At 27.8% G+C, this 19,109-nt stretch overlaps 2 protein-coding genes across 2 annotated transcripts; both read left to right on the forward strand.

The window, feature by feature from the left end:
- Nucleotides 1–3,271: 3,271 nt before the first annotated feature.
- On the forward strand, nucleotides 3,272–7,552 carry LOC125869354 (aluminum-activated malate transporter 9-like). Its single transcript, XM_049549933.1, has 6 exons — nucleotides 3,272–3,617; nucleotides 4,192–4,329; nucleotides 5,027–5,296; nucleotides 5,419–5,528; nucleotides 6,167–6,313; nucleotides 6,876–7,552. The coding sequence occupies exons 1-6, from the start codon at nucleotides 3,272–3,274 to the stop codon at nucleotides 7,479–7,481; spliced, it is 1,617 nt and encodes a 538-aa protein (XP_049405890.1). The 3' UTR covers nucleotides 7,482–7,552.
- Nucleotides 7,553–13,404: 5,852 nt separating this feature from the next.
- On the forward strand, nucleotides 13,405–17,761 carry LOC125869355 (aluminum-activated malate transporter 9-like). Its single transcript, XM_049549934.1, has 6 exons — nucleotides 13,405–13,786; nucleotides 14,385–14,522; nucleotides 15,541–15,810; nucleotides 15,885–15,994; nucleotides 16,144–16,290; nucleotides 17,069–17,761. Exons 1-6 carry the CDS (start codon nucleotides 13,483–13,485, stop codon nucleotides 17,681–17,683), a joined length of 1,584 nt encoding a protein of 527 aa, XP_049405891.1. The 5' UTR covers nucleotides 13,405–13,482; the 3' UTR covers nucleotides 17,684–17,761.
- Nucleotides 17,762–19,109: the final 1,348 nt, after the last annotated feature.

Consider the following 19,109-nt stretch of genomic DNA (forward strand, 5'->3'; position numbering starts at 1 on the left):
TAACAATGATTTCACATTACTTTCTTAACACGTCTATCGTTATGATTTTAGAAAAATCATCTTCTCATTCAAACGTATGTCGCGCCTTGAACTTGTGGATGAGTGTGATATATATACACCTCTTTGACTATTCATGAAATTAAATCCCTAATTTTAACAAAAGAAGTGCATATTAAGAATGTCCAAGAGCTACATTCTTTCTTATTGGTATTAAAGTCATCTTTGTAATATAATCTGAAAAAAAAAACTGAAAATGAAGTTCATATATCATAAATATTTTTTTTCCAATGTCATTTTCTTCATAATTAGTAAAAGAGACGACTTTTGATATATATGTCCATGCGCACTACTCATTCAAGTTTATGAAGAAAACATTACTTAGAGCTGAATTTTATGATATTGACAAAATCATATAATAAAAAATAATAACAATATTAGTCATTTTAATTATGAAGTGATCAAAATGAGTTGCAAATTTGAAGACCACTAATTCAATCCACCTCAATTCATACTCATGTTTTGCCCTTTGCATAGACAAAAAGTATTTTTTGTATGATCAATGTGACGCTTGGTTTAATTTTTCCAAGATTAAGAGCTAATATTGGCTAGAGGTGTCGTATCCAAGAAGATGATGATATCGTACATCACATAATTGGAGTGGACTGGATAAAATGAAGGTTCGTACTCGGGTACTGCTATATGATAAGGATGTGTTGTCAAGTCGTAAATGTAAGTTCTACAGAGTGATGATTAGAACAACGTCAAATGAACGAGTTGAACTGAATTTAAGTGAGTCAAAATGAGCTGAGTTAATAAATAGACAGATCAAAAGTTATTTAAGTTGAAATAATGCATGCAGGTCATAACTCAATCCACCAAATTTTTATTAAATTTATTTTTCTAACTACATTTTTTGTATATAAATAAAAGAAAAATGATTTCCACACAAAAAATTTAGCAGTTATTTTTCCTTTCTAGTAAAGATTATTTTCTAGCAACTAAACATTAGAAAATAACTTATTTAATTTTGAAAATCATTATACCAAACAGTACACATGTAATTAGTTGAAGTCACGCCTCTTTTTTTATAGAATAATAATTAGCTGAAACTTTTGCCAAATATATTTGCTCATGTTAAATAGAAGTCCTAATTTGTACCAAAAATCTATTTCTTTATTGGAAAGAATTCTTTAATTACTTACTAAACATGTTTACATGATCTAACAGTTGAAAATGGAAGCAATTGAAATTGACAGAATGCTTCCACGTTTGTTTGAGTTGTATAGAAAGTCTTTATCTTTTTAATTCATTTTTTCCAAAGAAAAATTCAAAAAATAAACTTTCAAATGAGAAAAAATCATTTTCCATTAAGTGTCCGATATTTATATTTGAGTCCGATTAAATCTAAATTCGCATTGCGAAACCCATTTGTAAGGATGATGCTCCCAACAGAGTTATTATCAATTTCAGAAGTTCAAATCCAAAATCTGATTAAGAATAGAGGAACCGAATCCCAATAATCCCACCGCAATTCTTCAAACTGTGAGAGATCATTAAAAAGACATATCACGTAGTGAACAAATTGCCTAGCAATATAAATTAATTTGTTCCTTTTGCTACATTGAAAAGTCATTTAGCTTTGTGTATACACACACAAAAAAAAAAAATTAAAAAAATTATGAATAAGTCTCTAAGTATATGCTTGCTCTAAATTCTTATATATATAGCTTGGCATATATTTATTCAATTCATAGACCTTTCTCATAAATCTACATTTATACCATATTGTTATTTCTTCTGACTCTTCTTTTGGTATTTGCTATCACTATCTGTTTCTTATAACAAATTTCTGGTAATTTTACTTGTGTTTTTTCTTTTTTTAACTTTCTTTGATTTGTTTGTTATATTTATAAATAAAATCCCAATAATAGATTTTCTTTAATTTCCAATTGAATTTGCAGGTTTAAAGAGCAATGCTGTGTTATTGGTAAGTCTTATACAAAATCCAATCAGCATTTCCCTTTTTATTACTTATATTCTTATGTTAAGCCATGAAATGTCATGCCATCTTTCAATAATTTCTAGCATAACCGACCAACAACAACGATAACATACTCTGTACGTAATCCTACAAGTTAGGTTTAGGTCTGGAGGGGTATAGATAGTGTACACAAACCTTATAACTCCTGCATTAGAGAAGTTGTTTTCAATAGACCCTTAGCTCAAGAAAAAAATATAATGTAATGTAAGGAAAACAATCTATATAGGTAATAATATAATACACCAACTCGTGTCATGTTCATTGGCAGACCTAACTTATAAGTTACGGGTTCACATGAACTAGTAAATTTTGACCGGATCCTATATTCATAAACATTTGATTGTAAAATCTAGTTTTTATTAGTATAGATTAACTTGAGATCGTTATAAAAAACATATACTTTAAATCTTAAATCTGCCTCTCGTTATTATTTTATTGTACAAGTTATTGTGGAGTGGGAGGGAAGTTTCTTTTCTTTGTTCTCACCACCGTACTATGAACACTTGGTGATGTTAGATAGAATCATTCAGTTTCTATACTTTCATGCACGTCTTTTCTTTATGGGCCACCTTTTCTGTTCATGGCCTTCAAGAGGTTTATATACATATTTTCCGAAGATTTATCGAAAATAATTTTTCTATATACAGTATTGATGTTGAAATATACGACCAATAAGTCGGGATTAAGTTTTAGTCATGTTAATGCATTTTGATGTACTCTTTCTAGTCCTGTCGGAAATTTATATGACGCTAGAAAAGTAATAACACTTTATTAGTATATACTCCTTCATATCCCATTTTAAATGAATTTTTTCTTTGATTATAATTTTTCATATACATGCTTTTTATATAATTTTATATAGTTAATTATTGCCACATATAATACTTTTATATAAGTTCTAATTATGTAGAAAATAACAAAAAAATAAGATCTCATGTCCTAATAGTAATTACCAATGAGAAATATATAGTTTAACCCTCGCAATCTAAATTCTCTTTTGTATATTATTAGATTAAGATATACTATATGCTTAAATGAATTAAGTGTGGGTATTTATGTAACCGATCGCAACTTGCTTGGATTGAGGCGTAACTGTTATTACATTAATTTCTCTATTCTTCTTTCACATATCTAGTAAAACAAAATTAACTATTTGATCATCTTTTTTTACTTTTTTTTTTGCAGACTCCATATATAAACCAAGAGAAAAAAACAATATATCAACAAAAAATGGTGACCATAAAAAATTTCTTCAAGAAGGCTTCTCATCAAGATCAACACAACCAAGAAAAAGAAAAACTACTACAACATGATGATGATGAAATTAAAAATGGATGTTGTTGTTTCACTCCATTATATGAAAGATTCAAAAGTTTCTTCAATAATATTCAAGATTTTGCAAAGAAAGCAATTGAGATGGGTAAAAATGATCCAAGAAAGATCATTTTTTCATTAAAAATGGGATTTGCTTTATCATTTGTATCTCTTCTTATTTTTTGGAAGAAACCAACTGATGTTGCTCAATTTGCAATATGGGCAATCTTGACTGTTCTTGTTATGTTTGAGTTCACTATAGGTACTAAAATCTAACACCCCCTCTCTTGTGTTTTTTACTATATTATTTATCGTAGCAGGTAATTTGTCTTGCTTTAAAAAAAATATTTTCAAGATTATAAATCTAGTTTGTTATATGAATGTTACATGTAAGTTTTCTAACAAAAATGTGGAATTTGAAATCTTGAAAATAAGACTGATTCTTTGTTGTAAAAGATAAATGGTTTATATATTGATGATGTACATGAGTTAGTTATATATATTATACATTGTACGTGTAAAAAAATTACAATATCAGATCACCTAAACGATTAACAAGTAAGTTACTTTAAATTTTAAAACATGTGATATTTGTAATCCTGAAAATTGGACAGATTATCTAGTACAACAGGTAAAAATGATTTAATGGTATAAAAATTACTTGTGTTGACAATGTATATAACTTAAATTTATTGTAGAATGAGTATTAAGTTCTATGTATTAATGGTGTAATTTGACGATACAAAACATCTTTGGAACATTAATATGTACAACTTAATTAAATACTTTTTTACTATAAGTTTTCCTTTAATTTTCCATTTTTTTGTTAATTGCAGGAGCAACTTTTATTAAAGGATTTAATCGTGGCTTGGGAACATTTTGTGCTGGAATGCTTGCCTTCATCTTTGCTCAATTAGCATTATGGGCTGGAGAAAGGGAAAAAGCTGTAATTGTTGTGAGCATTTTTATTGTAGGTAAACACTCTAATTTAACTAGCATAAATATCTACAATTTTCAGGTTAGATATCCGGTTTGAGTTGAGTTTGGACGGGTTGAAAGTTGAAATCGGTGTTAATAAATGGTTTATTGGCTAATTCTATGAAAAAGTTCGTTGTGATTAGATGGATTGAGTTAAAATGGACTAAATAATTGGATCGTAGCTCAATCTATCCAACTCTTATCAAATTTTTATTTTTTTTGTTTATTTGTTATTTTATTATTTACTTATTACCAAACAAAACTTGTTTTTCTTTCTTTATTATAGCTATATATAATAAAACATATGAAATAATATAAAATGTGTGTTTATTTATAGTTTGTAAAGATCAGTATAATGGTCAATTAGGCCTACATACTAGGCCCAAATTATTCTTTCTGGTGGATTAAATTTGGACGGATCGAGAGTGACTAAGTTAATAATAGGCGGTTTAATTAACGACCTTCATATTTTCATATGCTACTCTTACGATACCCTATTCTTAATTGGATATGTTACATAGTTGGTCGGTTCGTCAAAAATATTGACAACTTTAAGCTAATATACATGATATACACTTAACACACATATGTATGCTGGTTATTTTTTTGAGTGGACGACTATTTATATTAATTTTTCTTCAAGTTTAGTAAATGTAATCTCATATGTATTATTTTCTTGTTCTTTTTTTGCAGCATTTATAGGAACATATTTGAAGTTATATCCAACAATGGCACCATATGAATATGGATATAGAGTATTTATTTTGACATATTGTATCCTCATTGTGGCTGGAAATAGAACTAGAGAATATAATGTGGCAATTTTTACTCGTTTAGCCCTAATTGCTGTTGGTGCTGGCATTTGTTTGATGATTAATATTAGTGTTTGCCCTATTTGGGCTGGTGAAGATTTGCATCGATTGGTTGTTAAGAATTTCATGGATCTTGCAACGTCTTTGGAAGGTACGATATGATATATTTAAATGTTAATATGTATCGTAAGTAGATTGCTTCTGAACGTTAAATTATTTGACGAGTCATTCTTTAATAAATGATCATGATGAAACTATCAAATTTTGTGGCAGGTTGTATCAATGGATACTTAAGTTGTGTTGATTATGATGAAGCTACAAATGATTCAGATTATAATGGCTACAAATCTGTTATAGAATCCACAAGTCGAGAGCAAACATTGGTACGTATATATCGACAATTTTTAAAATTTCATTTTGCCATTCGAACCATATAGTGTTATAATGGAACACCTCTACGTATAATAAAATGTTCACATCGGACACTTTATCTAGTTCTTTTCTAAAAAAAAAATATAAAAAAATATATCATATTCAAGAAAAATAGGATTGTTTTTTTGAAATTACTAATTAATTGTGTGAAGACATAATAGTAGTGCCTAACCACAAGGTTTGCCAATAACTATCATGTTCAAATCACATGTTGATGAGAACCACAAATTTGGAGGAACAATTTAATTAATAATTATGTGTAGACACTTGACTTAGTTCTTGTACTTGTTGGTGATTACCGTGAAAGCTAATTAGGCAAAGTTGAATGACTTTTGGAAGATGAAACAAAGTCGAGTGACTTTGGTGTCTAGTTATTATAAGTCAAGTGACCATTCAAGCATTCAACTCTTTTTATACATCAGGTGTTTCATTACTCAATTTGAAATAGAGTATAGTTTAAGTATCAAAATAAAATTTACTGGCAAGTTTAAAGAATTGTCGACTTACTTGACATGTTAATGTTGATCGTGAATTTAAATAGAAAAAATCATATGACATATCCTAATTAATTTTTTATTTATTTGAGCAGCTTGGATTTGCTATTTGGGAGCCACCTCATGGACGTTTTAAAATGCACAAGAATCCTTGGAGAGACATTGTCAAATTAAGCAGTGGATTGAGACATTGTGCATTCATGGTCATGGCATTGCATGGATGTATCCAATCAGAAATTCAGGTTTTACCATCTAATTAATTGTATTAATTATCTATGTTTCTCGAATCCTTCAACGATATCATTGCACTGTATCAGATTCTTCAAATATTACATTATTTTCTGGATGATCAGACACATATTCGACGACATTTTTAAAAAATTCAACCACATAACATAGACAATAACTAGTCAAATTCTTATCTAGGTCTTACCATTTGTGTCATCTTCCACTATATGGGCATGAAAAACACATAAAAAACTTTTACGCTATCGATATATTTTAACAAGTTATTTAATTTAGAACGCCAATAATGTCTATAGTGTCATATTACGATCACTATAGACATTAATTACCTATTATTATATATGTATGTCATGTTAACTAGTACATAATCTAAAGAATTTTTACATTATTCATATATTTTAAAAATTATAACATGTTATTTACTCAACTATTTAGGTTATCAAATTAGGAATTGTTTATCTTCAATTACATATAGTCGTAGGTCATCATAACCTTTTATTGTTAAAATATTGTACATTATCAGTATACAGAAATTAAATGTCTTAACGTCTTTTATAGGCACCACCAGAGAAGAGGAAGGTTTTTCGCAATGAGCTTAAGAAAGTTGGTACAAATGCTGCAAAAGTTCTACGTGAGTTAGGAACAAAATTAGAGAAACTAGAAATGCTAAATGGTCACGAAAATATCTTAAAAGAAGTGCATGAAACAGCACAAAATCTTCAAAAAAAAGTAGATCACAAGTCATATCTCTTGGTCAACTCAAAAAGTTGGGAAATTGGAAAATCAAACATTATTAATAACCTTGACGATTCTTCAAGTGAAAATAGTAGTGAAAATATACCATTAAGTTCTCGATCACTAAGTGAAACAGCCATCGACATAAGGTCATTACAAGGAAATTGGCCACAATCTGATCAATTAGTAGCAAAGTTAACACCATTTAAGAAGCAAAATCAATGGCCTTCACGTCTTTCACTTGTTGATGGTGAAATTGCTGATCATACAGTCGAAATGGAAACTTATTTAAGTGCAAGTGCTCTCTCCTTAGCGACGTTCGCGTCACTTCTCATTGAATTTGTTGCAAGGCTACAAAATGTGGTTGACAATTTTGAAGAATTAAGTCAAAGGGCAGAGTTTAAAGAGTCAATTAGTGTTAAAAGTTAGAAGGGTTTACTAAGTATATGTTGATAATGTGATTTGTATTCAAGATGTGAGTTAGTTTGTTTGTTTTTTTGGTGAAGGATTAGTTTGAGTGAAATGAAAAGAGAAAATGTATTGGTGATTTGTTTGTTGTGTGAGGAGGAAAAGGATTAGGGAAATGAAATTTGTATAATATTGGTGTGTGGAGTATTTCTTGTATCATGAATTGATAGTTGTACTTGTACAAGGCCCAAAAATGTTATCAATAAATTGCGCGATCTATGATAGCGAAATTAGAATATTCATAGAATTTCATAATATAAAGTAAATATGAAAAGGTACTATTAATATCATATTCTATATCAATCTGCCCTGTTTCGTCATTTCATATCGAGATAGAAGAGAAATAGTTAGATAAATGAATCATTATGAAAAGGTACTATTAATATCATATTTGATATCAATCTGCCCTATTTCGTCATTTCACATCGAGATAGAAGAGAAATAGTTAGATAAATGAGTCATCATGGATTATAGGGAGATCATTTTGTTTTGCAAAATTTTGATAAAAGACCAATATGGTAGCTAAATTAAAGTAATTATTTTTATGTTCTAATTTGTGTAGCATGGATTCAATATATGTGTTTTGTCTCAATTTATGAGACATAGATAAAACTTAAAAGACATCAATATTCCTTCAATATTTAAAATTTTAATTATAGTGATTTACATTAATTTTTATGTCATTTTCATATAATATGTGTGTATCTCTCTGTTTCAATTTATGTGGCATAGATGGAATTTGAAGAGTCAATCAATTATTTTGTATGATTTCAAAATTGTTAATTACTATTAAGTTATATCCAAATAATATATGTTATTTCCTTTGTTTCAATTTATATAACACTGATAAAATTTTGAAAGTTAATTAAATTTATTTTATATCTATTTTACATTATTATATTATGACTTATAGTCTTTTTTATTAATTTTTCAAAAATATAATCAAATATTATAAGTGATTAATTATTATATTAAGATAAAAAAATATTGAAAAGGCCCACTACAAAAACACACCTCATGTAAACACCTTATTCATGAAATATTCAGAAAGATGTGATGTGATACTACAAATATAGAGTGGTCAAACGAAATAATAGAGAAAATGAATATTACATGCCAATTATATCTATTATTATTATTTTTATTCGACATCTGAGATTTATTTTTGGGTTTGACTAATTTAAATTTATGTCAGAAATCTCATTTTAGAGGTAAAATTTTCCTTATCAGAGATAAATTTATATTTAAAGACCGAACTCAAAATATTTAACTAAAAATAAAAAAGTATCTACTACTTTGCCATAATCTTCGATAGCATTGATCATGAATCTTGTTAGGGTTTTGCCCTGATTTTCTTACCATAATTTAAGAGTTATTTTTCCTGAAAGAAAAGACAAAACATTACCATAAATGTTTTTACTTTTCCTGAAAAGAAAATATAATATTCTTTCATATTTGGTTTATTCTTTCCTCCTAGGAAAAGGTTTTGGAGTAGCTAGTTCTTTTCTAGTAGGAAAGGAAATATAGGTTTCTTTCTTCTAACACAACACAATAGCATCCACAATGTAGTCGTTTAAGAGTCTTGTTTATGGGGAGATTTATTCTCTCTAAAGTTTCAATGTTTTTCTTTATATTAGTTTTAATTTGATATAATAATATTTTGATTTTTAGTATAAGTTTTTGTTATCTGATTTATCAATTATATGATTTGCAAATTGTAAGCTTCTGCATGACGCCCTAATCACCTTCAGAACCCAACAGATCTATGGTGATTTCACGTATCTCTTTCAAATAATTTAATTTGTTCTACTTGTTTAGTTAATATATTAATTAACTCTCACAAATCACGATACGTCATCACTAAATAATTTGAGTTTAAAGGTGTGGACAATAGACATGCAGTATCTTTTTTCCATTTTAATACTCTTATAATTATTTGATTTGCCAACTACTAAACTTGATGATTGATTAAGAAATGTATTGTCTTACTCTCTTATACTAATGTTTATTGGAGTAATTATTCAAACAGAATGATTTTTATATTGGTTTACGTAAGATTTATGTACTATATTATTTTTATATATATTTCAATTAGTCAGACTCTTTTTTTCTATTCAATATCTGTAAAATAAATTGATATGAGTACGCAAATTACCATAAACTGTCGGTACAGTTAATTAAAACTAATTACTTAAAACTAAGAAAGAGAAATAAATTGAAGATTAAAGATTTAGGGTGTGTTTGGTATAAAGGACAATATTTAGTGGTTTAGTAGTATGTATAACAATAGTATTGAATATGGTGTATTAGTAATGCAAGAATTAATAATCTCATGATTAGTTTTGCTGACATTATTTATTATTCACTATTTTGTTTGGTGTATTAGACATATTAAAAACAACATGCATTGTATAATTTTTAGAAAATTATTTGTTTACAAAATTACCTTTCATATTCTTTAGCTTTGTACACTTGGGGACAATTTTGTCTTAAACCATGTTTATATTAAAGGTCTTTGTATTTGTAATATCATGATTTTCTATATACTAATTATATATAAAAAAAATACCATAGGGTAGATAATTAATATTTTTATAATTTATGCATATGTTGAAAAGCTATATCAAACAAGAGATCATTAGTGTTAATATTGAAATTAATATATATATATTATTTTCGTTAATACATATATTATTTTCATTGATATGTACATCTTACCAAATGAACCCTTAAAAGCAAAAGCAAGGCTTTGTCTTTTCGTCTACTATCACTTCTTATTGAATTTGTGATATAAATATAGTTGACTATTTTGAAGAGCTAATTCAAAGGCATAGTTTAAAGAGATAATTACTGTTAGGAGTTAAATCCTTTGCTAAAAGTATATGTTAATAATGTGATTTGAATTCAAGATGTGAGTTTTTTCCCATTTCTTGTGAAGGAATAGTTGTGTGAAATGAAAAGAGAAAAATATTGATGATTTGTTTGTTGTCAATTTATTTAAAAGAACGTGATTCTGGATGGCTAAATTGAAAGAAAAATATGAAGATCAATAATTAAAATGAAAATATAATAAATAATGCAATTCGTTATATAAAAGAGATAGGAGATCAATCTCCTTCTCGCATAATTAGAAATAGTATTTTTATCCTAAAAAGTAGATATTATAAAATTATATTACATCCTATATTTTTATGAATCTACTTATAAAATTGTGCTCAATATATTGTTGTGGTTTGTTTTATATTCTTCACTCAATGTGCCCATATCTGCTAATCAGTGAATAGATAAAAAATAAAATAAAAAATCCCCCTAGGCCCCTATCCTTGTTAATAGTAATTAGAATAGATGTTTTTAACACTTCTAGAATTAGTAAGGTAATACAAGCTTCTTTTGTTAGTACTTTTTTGTTTGAAGGAATGTTCTGAAAACAAGTTATATTAGTATTGACATTACATATTGATTGCATTCAGAGGCGTATTCAAAAGCGGTCATCAAATTTATTACGTAGTTCATGTTTTTTTTTAAAAATCATATAGAATAGTGTTATAATCTCTTTAAAAATATTTAAATATAGATGTGTGGATTCACACTCAAAGTATTATATAATGCAATGATAATTAGGTGCAGCTCTCTAATTGAGGATAGAAATTTACATCTTATATTTATCTTGTCTTTCGTTCTAAAATTTGGTAATATCTCTCACGTATATAAGAATTAATTTTGGATCTATAATTTTAACGAGTTCAAGTGATAGAATGTCAAACTGGTCAGATTTATATACTAGATTCTTGTTTTCGTAATAGTGCGCTTGTCCTCTCGAAATTTCGAATACGCCTTTGATTATTTCCTCCCTATCTTTTAATACACTTCATTTTCACCTTCACACTTCTATCGATATTCCTACTCAGATGTGACAATCTAGTTTAGGATAAGAAATCTCACATTGACAAAATACATGAGATGTTTAGATATATAAAGGTAAGCATGCCTTTCAAACTAGTGACACATTTTAAAATAGTGTGGGCCTAGATTCAGAGCGGACAATATCACTAGCAGACTAGGCCATTATAGATGGTATCAAAGTCATTCCTATATTAGTCTTGTTGATGTGGACCAGAGTTCAACTGAGTCTAGACAAATCCCGATAAAGCGTGATAAACCTCAGTGTTGAATGTCGACAAACTTCATACAATAGAATAAACCTCAACAAGAACGTTGATTCCATGAGATAAGGTGTATGTGACAGCCAACTTAAGAAAAAATAAATCTCACATCAACTAAGAAATAAATAAGAAACTCATTTATCTAATTAGTATTTAAGAAAATATTTTTTTTCGTATCGAACTGAATATCACTCTTTATATATATATATATATATGTGTGTGTGATGCATATTAGATAAAAGGAAGAAAAAAAAAACCATGTGAGCTCTACACGATGATTCATGATAATTCGACGGACCATAATTTTTTAATGTAAAGAAAATAAATCAAAATGCATGTGAAAAGATTTTTGTTGGAGGCAATCATGTGAGGTGACACAATTTGATTGCTTATTTAAAATATATATATCTCTCTCTCTATATATATATATCAAAAAAAATGACAAAAAAAAAATAGTAGCTACCTCTTTTAATATTTAAGAAAACTGAATCACAAATATTTTTTAAGTAAATTTTGGCTGGAGTGAATCTTGTTAGGTGTCACAATTTGACTGCTTCTTTAAAATATATATATATATATATATATATATATATTTTTTTTTTTTTATTTTATTTTTTTTTATTTATTTTTTTTCCATTTTAAGATGACGTAAAAATTAAAGGGAGGTCAAATTGTTAGGTTTTGTAATAATAAATATAGATAGGGACTAAGCACTTTTCTAAGGACAAAAAAAATACCAAAAAAGCCAAAAGTCTAAAATCAAGTATCGCCGACTTACAACTTCCAACTTTTAACTTATAAGTCACTTAAAAAAAACACATCCAAATGCCTCCGTATATATTGATTCTACTTATATTCTTGTTAATATATTTATTGACTCGCACAACTCCCAATGCAGCAAAACTAAAAAACTGAGTTAAGGTGTAAACATGTTGTATTTAACTATATCTGGTATATTTTTCCACTTCAATAAATTACTATATTTTCTATAGAATAATAAATATAAGGATATAAAACACTGTAAACTTGTCGGGTGCATTTAAACAGATCCAACAAATTCAAACTAAGATAAATAATAAAAAAAGATTTTAAAGGAACACCTTTATGGATGATATTTTTTTCAAGCCTATAATTGTTCAAACAATGAGAAAATGATTTTTAAAACAGTTATAAAGAGAAAAAATTGTGAATAATATTTTTTTACGTACTTATCAAATTATAAAATTATAAATCACTTATTTTTGATATCATCTTTTTTAATATCAAAAACTTAATAATCCTTAATAGAGCGAGCTTGTTCGTAATTTATCTCGAAATTAGTAAAGAAATGTTCCTTCCATAACTAACTAGAAGTTTCAATTATGAGCTTTGGGATGCACTTTCATTTTGGTAGGAGTGTTTTCTCCAAAAAAAAAAACGTTTGCGACACATTTAAATTAGTTAAGCTCTAATGCACAATTACAACTTATAATACTACTCTCTTTTGTTTCAAGTACATTCGTTTTTAATCCTTTTTAAAAAAGAACATTTCTTTCTTTTTTTTGTTTGACAATTCATTAAAATATTTTTACTAATTTCATTTTTTTCATTTTTCTATGTCCTTTTGTCCTTTCTTTCTCTTAACAACTTTTCTCCTTTTCCTTTATTTTTTTTTCTTTCAAAAAATTACTTATATCTTATATAAGAGAAGTTCCACACCTCTTGGAGAGTACAAATGGACCCTTAATTTGATCAATCATCCCCTCTCTCTCTTCTTTAATTTTTCCAAGAAAAAAAATATATATCAACAACAACAATAAATGGTCATGAATATAAAGAATTTCTTCAAGAAGGATTCTTCTTCTTACAACAAAGAAAAATTGTTGATACATGATGAAAAAAGAAATGGTTGTTGTATTTATTTCAACAATATTCAAGATTTTTCTAAGAAAGCAATTGAAATGGGTAAAAATGATCCAAGAAAGATCATTTTTTCATTAAAAATGGGATTTGCTTTATTTTTTGTGTCTCTTCTTATTTTCTGGAAGGAACCATTTCCAGAGATTGCTCAGTTCTCAATATGGGCAATCTTAACAGTTCTTATTATGTTTGAGTTCACCATAGGTATTAAACTTTAACATCCCTATTTAAATTATATATACTGACAGCGTAATATATTTTTTCTACTTTATCATTGTAATTTTATATGTCGAAATATACGTGTGGGCATATTAGAAATAATAGGATCTGGAACAAGATAGGAGTAGTCTTCGTGGTGAATAAGATGAGGGATACAAAACTGAGATAATTCAGATATGTGATGAGAAGAATGTATTGGTGCCCTAGTGAAGAGGATCAGAGTAATAAGTTGACTACAGTAGATATAAGGAGAGATAGAGGTAAACTGAAAAAAGTCTTGGGGAGATCTTATTAAACAGGATATGGTCTATGGTCTATCTGCATCATACTGAGGGCATGACCTTAGATAACAAAAATAAGATAGTCAAGAATTAGGATAGAAGATTAGTAGGTCGAGCGTTGTCTAGTTTTATTTTTTAATTATTGTTATTATTACTCATTTACAATCTTATACTTCGATTTTAGTATTACTTGATGTTTCATTCTTCATTGTTGCAAGTTACAACATGACATTTTCTACTATATTCTAACTGTGACATATAAATTAAGATAACGAGAGTATAAAATCTTTTATTTTTGGCAGGAGGAACACTTATTAAAGGATTTAATCGTGGTTTGGGTACATTATTTGCTGGGATGCTTGCTTTCATCTTTGCTCAATTAGCATTATGGGCTGGAGAGTGGGAAAAAGTTGTATGGATTTTCAGTATTTTTATCGTAGGTAATTAATTAAACTTTCTAGTAGCATAGATTCTCATAAAAATTTAGTTTATATACATCGTACATAATATAAAAGAACGTCAGACGAACTTATTATTATGGGAAATAATCTTTTTAAATTTTTTAAGTTGTTTATATAAACATACTTATATATTTTAGTAGATTTGATAGTGTAAAAGTTGTTTGATTTCATGACTTCAATTTATCCCACGTAGGAAAAAAAAGGAGGAGGAATTTATTGGTTATATAAAAAGCCTTTAGCTTGGAAAATGACAAACTTTCATGCTATTGATTTTTTTACTTAAATTCCTTTTCTTTATTTTTTTTATATTCATACCGTTATTCCGAAAAATAACAATTAAACCTTTAAAATCTTCAAATAAAGTGAACTTTTTTGTTTTAGGTATAAAGCAATGATTTTTTTTTTCTTACGAGACACCTATCTTTTCCACTAAAGACACCACTAGTTTCCCAAATAAGCACCAAATTCCAACAATTTACGAGTCTCATATTAGTTGATCATTTTTTATTTTATACGGTGCGTAGGAAATCATAAATAAGAAGATTTTTTATTAATTTATCTCTTAAAATTTTTTTTGAGAATTTTATAAAAAAATGTGAACACTTTTTAAAAGAATTAATTGCATAAAAAATAAATAAAAATTAATTAATATTTCTTAATTTAATAAGGTGATCAACTAATATGGAACAGAGGGAATAGTTACTTATGATCGAATTCAGAGATCTTGTTTCAAATTTTAATATAAATTTTTGAATTCCTCTTCTTCTCTTTTTTCTATGCATTGTTTCAAAATAAAAGTTGTATCGTATGATTTGCTTCAATCTCTATGTCCACTATGTTATTGGAATTTGAGATACACTATTCCGTTTTATTTTGGAAGGAAATAATTCTATATTGATAATCGAATACTATGGTCTATGAGGAAATTAAATTAGGTATATCGACTATCGTGTATAAGATGTTATTAATTAATACCAATTATTTATTTATTTTGCAGCATTTTGTGGAACATATTTGAAGTTATATCCAACAATGGCACCATATGAATATGGATATCGAGTATTTATTTTAACATATTGTATTCTCATTATGGCTGGAAATAGGACTGGAGGATATAATGTGGCAATTTTAACTCGTTTAGCCCTAATTGCTCTTGGTGCTTGTATTTGTTTGATTATTAATATTGGTATTTGCCCTATTTGGGCTGGTGAAGATTTGCATCGATTGGTCGTTAAGGATTTTATGGATCTTGCAACATCTTTGGAAGGTATATGTCGATATAAAAAAAATTCACATTTCTTAAGAACGACTTATATAATACTCTCTATTTTTTTTTGGTAGGTTGTATTGATGGATACTTAAATTGTGTTGAGTGTGATGAATCTACAAATCACTCGGAATATAATGGATACAAATCGGTTATAGAATCCACAAGTCGAGAGCAAACATTGGTACGTATGGATAATCATATTTAGTACTAACAAATTAAACTAGCTAGTAATTAATGAATTATCATAAAATTATGTTAGCTATACGAATAATTTAGCGATGAAATCCAGAGTTTTGTATATAGTTACATGATTCATATATATTTGAACAGCTTGGATTTGCTATTTGGGAGCCACCTCATGGACGTTATAAAATGCACAAGAATCCATGGAGAGATTTTGTCAAATTAAGCAGTGAATTGAGGCATTGTGCATTCATGGTCATGGCATTACATGGATGCATCCAATCAAAAATTCAGGTTTTACACTCTAACTAATTGTGTTATATGTTGTTTGAATCTTCATAAATATCGCCACACTTATGTCGTACTCTTGAAAATATATTATTTTTGAAGAATCTGATGCATTCAAAATTTTCACTTAAGTGTAAGGAAGTAAACACATTACTCTTAAAAAAAGACCTCCAAAGGTCCATTTTGATAAAAAATAATCTATTTATTTATTTTTAAAAATCTGACATCTTGAAATAGGTTTTTGATTGTTTTTTAGTAGTACGAAATCAAGGAAAACTAACATTTCATGTATATACATAACAAATATTTTCACCTTAATATATACAAATAATATAATTTTCTGACAGAGTTATTCAGATGAACTTCTAGATCCCCATATTGTCACATATATAATGATATTTTTTAAGGATCCGATCAACCAACATAGGGGGAAAATCAAAATATTGCTTAATTAGGTCTTACATTTTGCACCATCATCCACTTTAGATGGAGACATGAAATGAACCCAAAATAATTCTTATCTTTTAACAGGTTATTTACCATAATACTAAGATTGCCAAATTGGGATCACTATAAACAGTCACATGTTATTATATGGACCATGTTTATATGATAGTCTAAAAACATATAACAATCAATCATTCTTTTACAAGATTAACATGCAATTTACTGAATTATTTAGTTCATCAAACTAGAATAACTACAATTATATATGTTGTCGCAGATCATCTTGAGTTGTTGTACTTTCAAAACATGGAAATAAAACTCTTAAACATTTTTGCAGGCACCACCAGATAAGAGGAAGGTTTTTCAAAATGAGCTTAAAAGAGTCGGTATCGACGCTACAAATGTTCTACGTGAGCTAGGAACAAAATTAGATAAAATGGAAGCACTAAATAGTCATGAAAATATCCTAAAAGAAGTACATGAGACAGCACAATATCTTCAGAAAAAAATAGACAACAAGTCATATCTCTTAGTCAACTCAAAAAATTGGGAAATTGGAAAACCAAACATTATTAACAATTTTGATGATTCTTCAAATGAAAATGAAAATGGTAGTAGTGAAAATTTGCCATTAAATTTTCAATCACTTAGTGAAACATCCATTGACATAAGGGATTTGCATAGTCCACAATATCCAAAGGATCAATTGGTCACAAAGTCAATGTTATTTAACAAGCAAAATCATTGGCCTTCATGTCTCTCATTACTTGATGGTGAAAAGATTGATACAATTGATGAAATTGAAACTTATTTAAGTGCTAGTGCTTTGTCTTTGGCTACTTTTGCTTCACTTCTCATTGAATTTGTTGCAAGGCTACAAAATGTGGTTGATTGTTTTGAAGAACTAAGTCAAAGGGCAGAGTTTAAAGAGCCCATTAGTGTCAAGAGTTAAAAGAATTTATCAAGTATTCCTTCGTCGTTAACTAGAGGTTTCAGGTTCGAGTTTCCTTGAGTATGGAGTCGCCTTTGTTAAGAAGCGCTTTACCCAAGGTGGGATTTTTCGGTGCGAATCTGAATTTAGTCGAACTCCAATGTGAATGTTGAACACCGAATGAATGGGAAAAAAAAGAATTTATCAAGCATGTTCATAATGTAATAAGTTTGTGTGATAGTAAAAAGGCAAAAATTGTCATTTGTTTTATAGTTGTGTAAGGAGGAAAGGAGTTGAATTAGAAAAATGAAATATGTATATTGATGTATATATGAGGTATTTCTTTTATCATGAATATACATATATATACTCAAGGCAAAAAAATAAGGCTATTAGTAATATCAAATTGCCCAACTCTTATCATTAATTTTCAAGTTATGATTTGATTCTTCATTCTACATTGAGATAAAAAGAAAAATGGTTAATGAATGAGTCATAGTGCATTTGAGACTATAGTAATAAGGAGATCCTTCTTGTAAAGTTTTATACAAGATTGATAATATTATACTAGCACATTATTTTAGAAATGAAAAAGAGCCCAAAAATATTTTTAATGTATCGAAAATGACTAATAATATTCTTTATTAACCTTTTGATCGATAGATACTTTTAATATTTTTTTTCGCTCAAATGTAACCCTATATAACTAACAAACTAAGCTAATATAAATCTTGGACTTTAGTCGCACCAAGGATTAAAATTACATCCACTTATTTATTAAGAAACTCAACTCGTTTGACTCATTACTTTTTTACTTTTAACTTAAATAAGTACCATCACTTTTGTATTCGAATTAACCCCATCAGTCATTAACACTAATTAAGAGAGAAAATTATCTGGCTAATAATTAAGATTTGGAGGTCATTTGAGACTTAAAAGAGACTCTTTCACCAATTTATCAAATTTTCTCATGGTATAATTTCAATTTGTATATTGTGTTTGGTCAAAGAAACATATGACTTAATCAAGGAGAAAAATGAAATTAATATGTTAAGAAAATGTGGAATTATTTTCATTTCCCTTATTGGCTTGATCATCTATTTATTAATTAATGTTGGATGATCATGTTCAACAAGATGTGATTTGAATTTGATTTTTGATCTATTCGAATTTAGCCCTTCTAATGAAATGTATTGTATTGCTACTCATTTCTAACATATATATCTTAGTCTTTTATTTATATTGTTCTATATTTGATTATATGCTCTCTCCTTGTTCATTTGCTTATCCTCTACCCGTTTCCTATTTGCTATATCTATTTTATTTCTTCTTCTCCACTACTTCTATAATCTTTATATTTCTTGGATTATTGATTGTGCTATTGTCTTACAATTTTGTTACGTATAGTTAATTTTAAGCTTTTCTTTGCTTGGTAACACAAATTATT

Source organism: Solanum stenotomum, chromosome 6 (assembly GCF_019186545.1).
Source record: "Solanum stenotomum isolate F172 chromosome 6, ASM1918654v1, whole genome shotgun sequence".
In the NCBI taxonomy this organism is placed as follows: domain Eukaryota; kingdom Viridiplantae; phylum Streptophyta; class Magnoliopsida; order Solanales; family Solanaceae; genus Solanum; species Solanum stenotomum.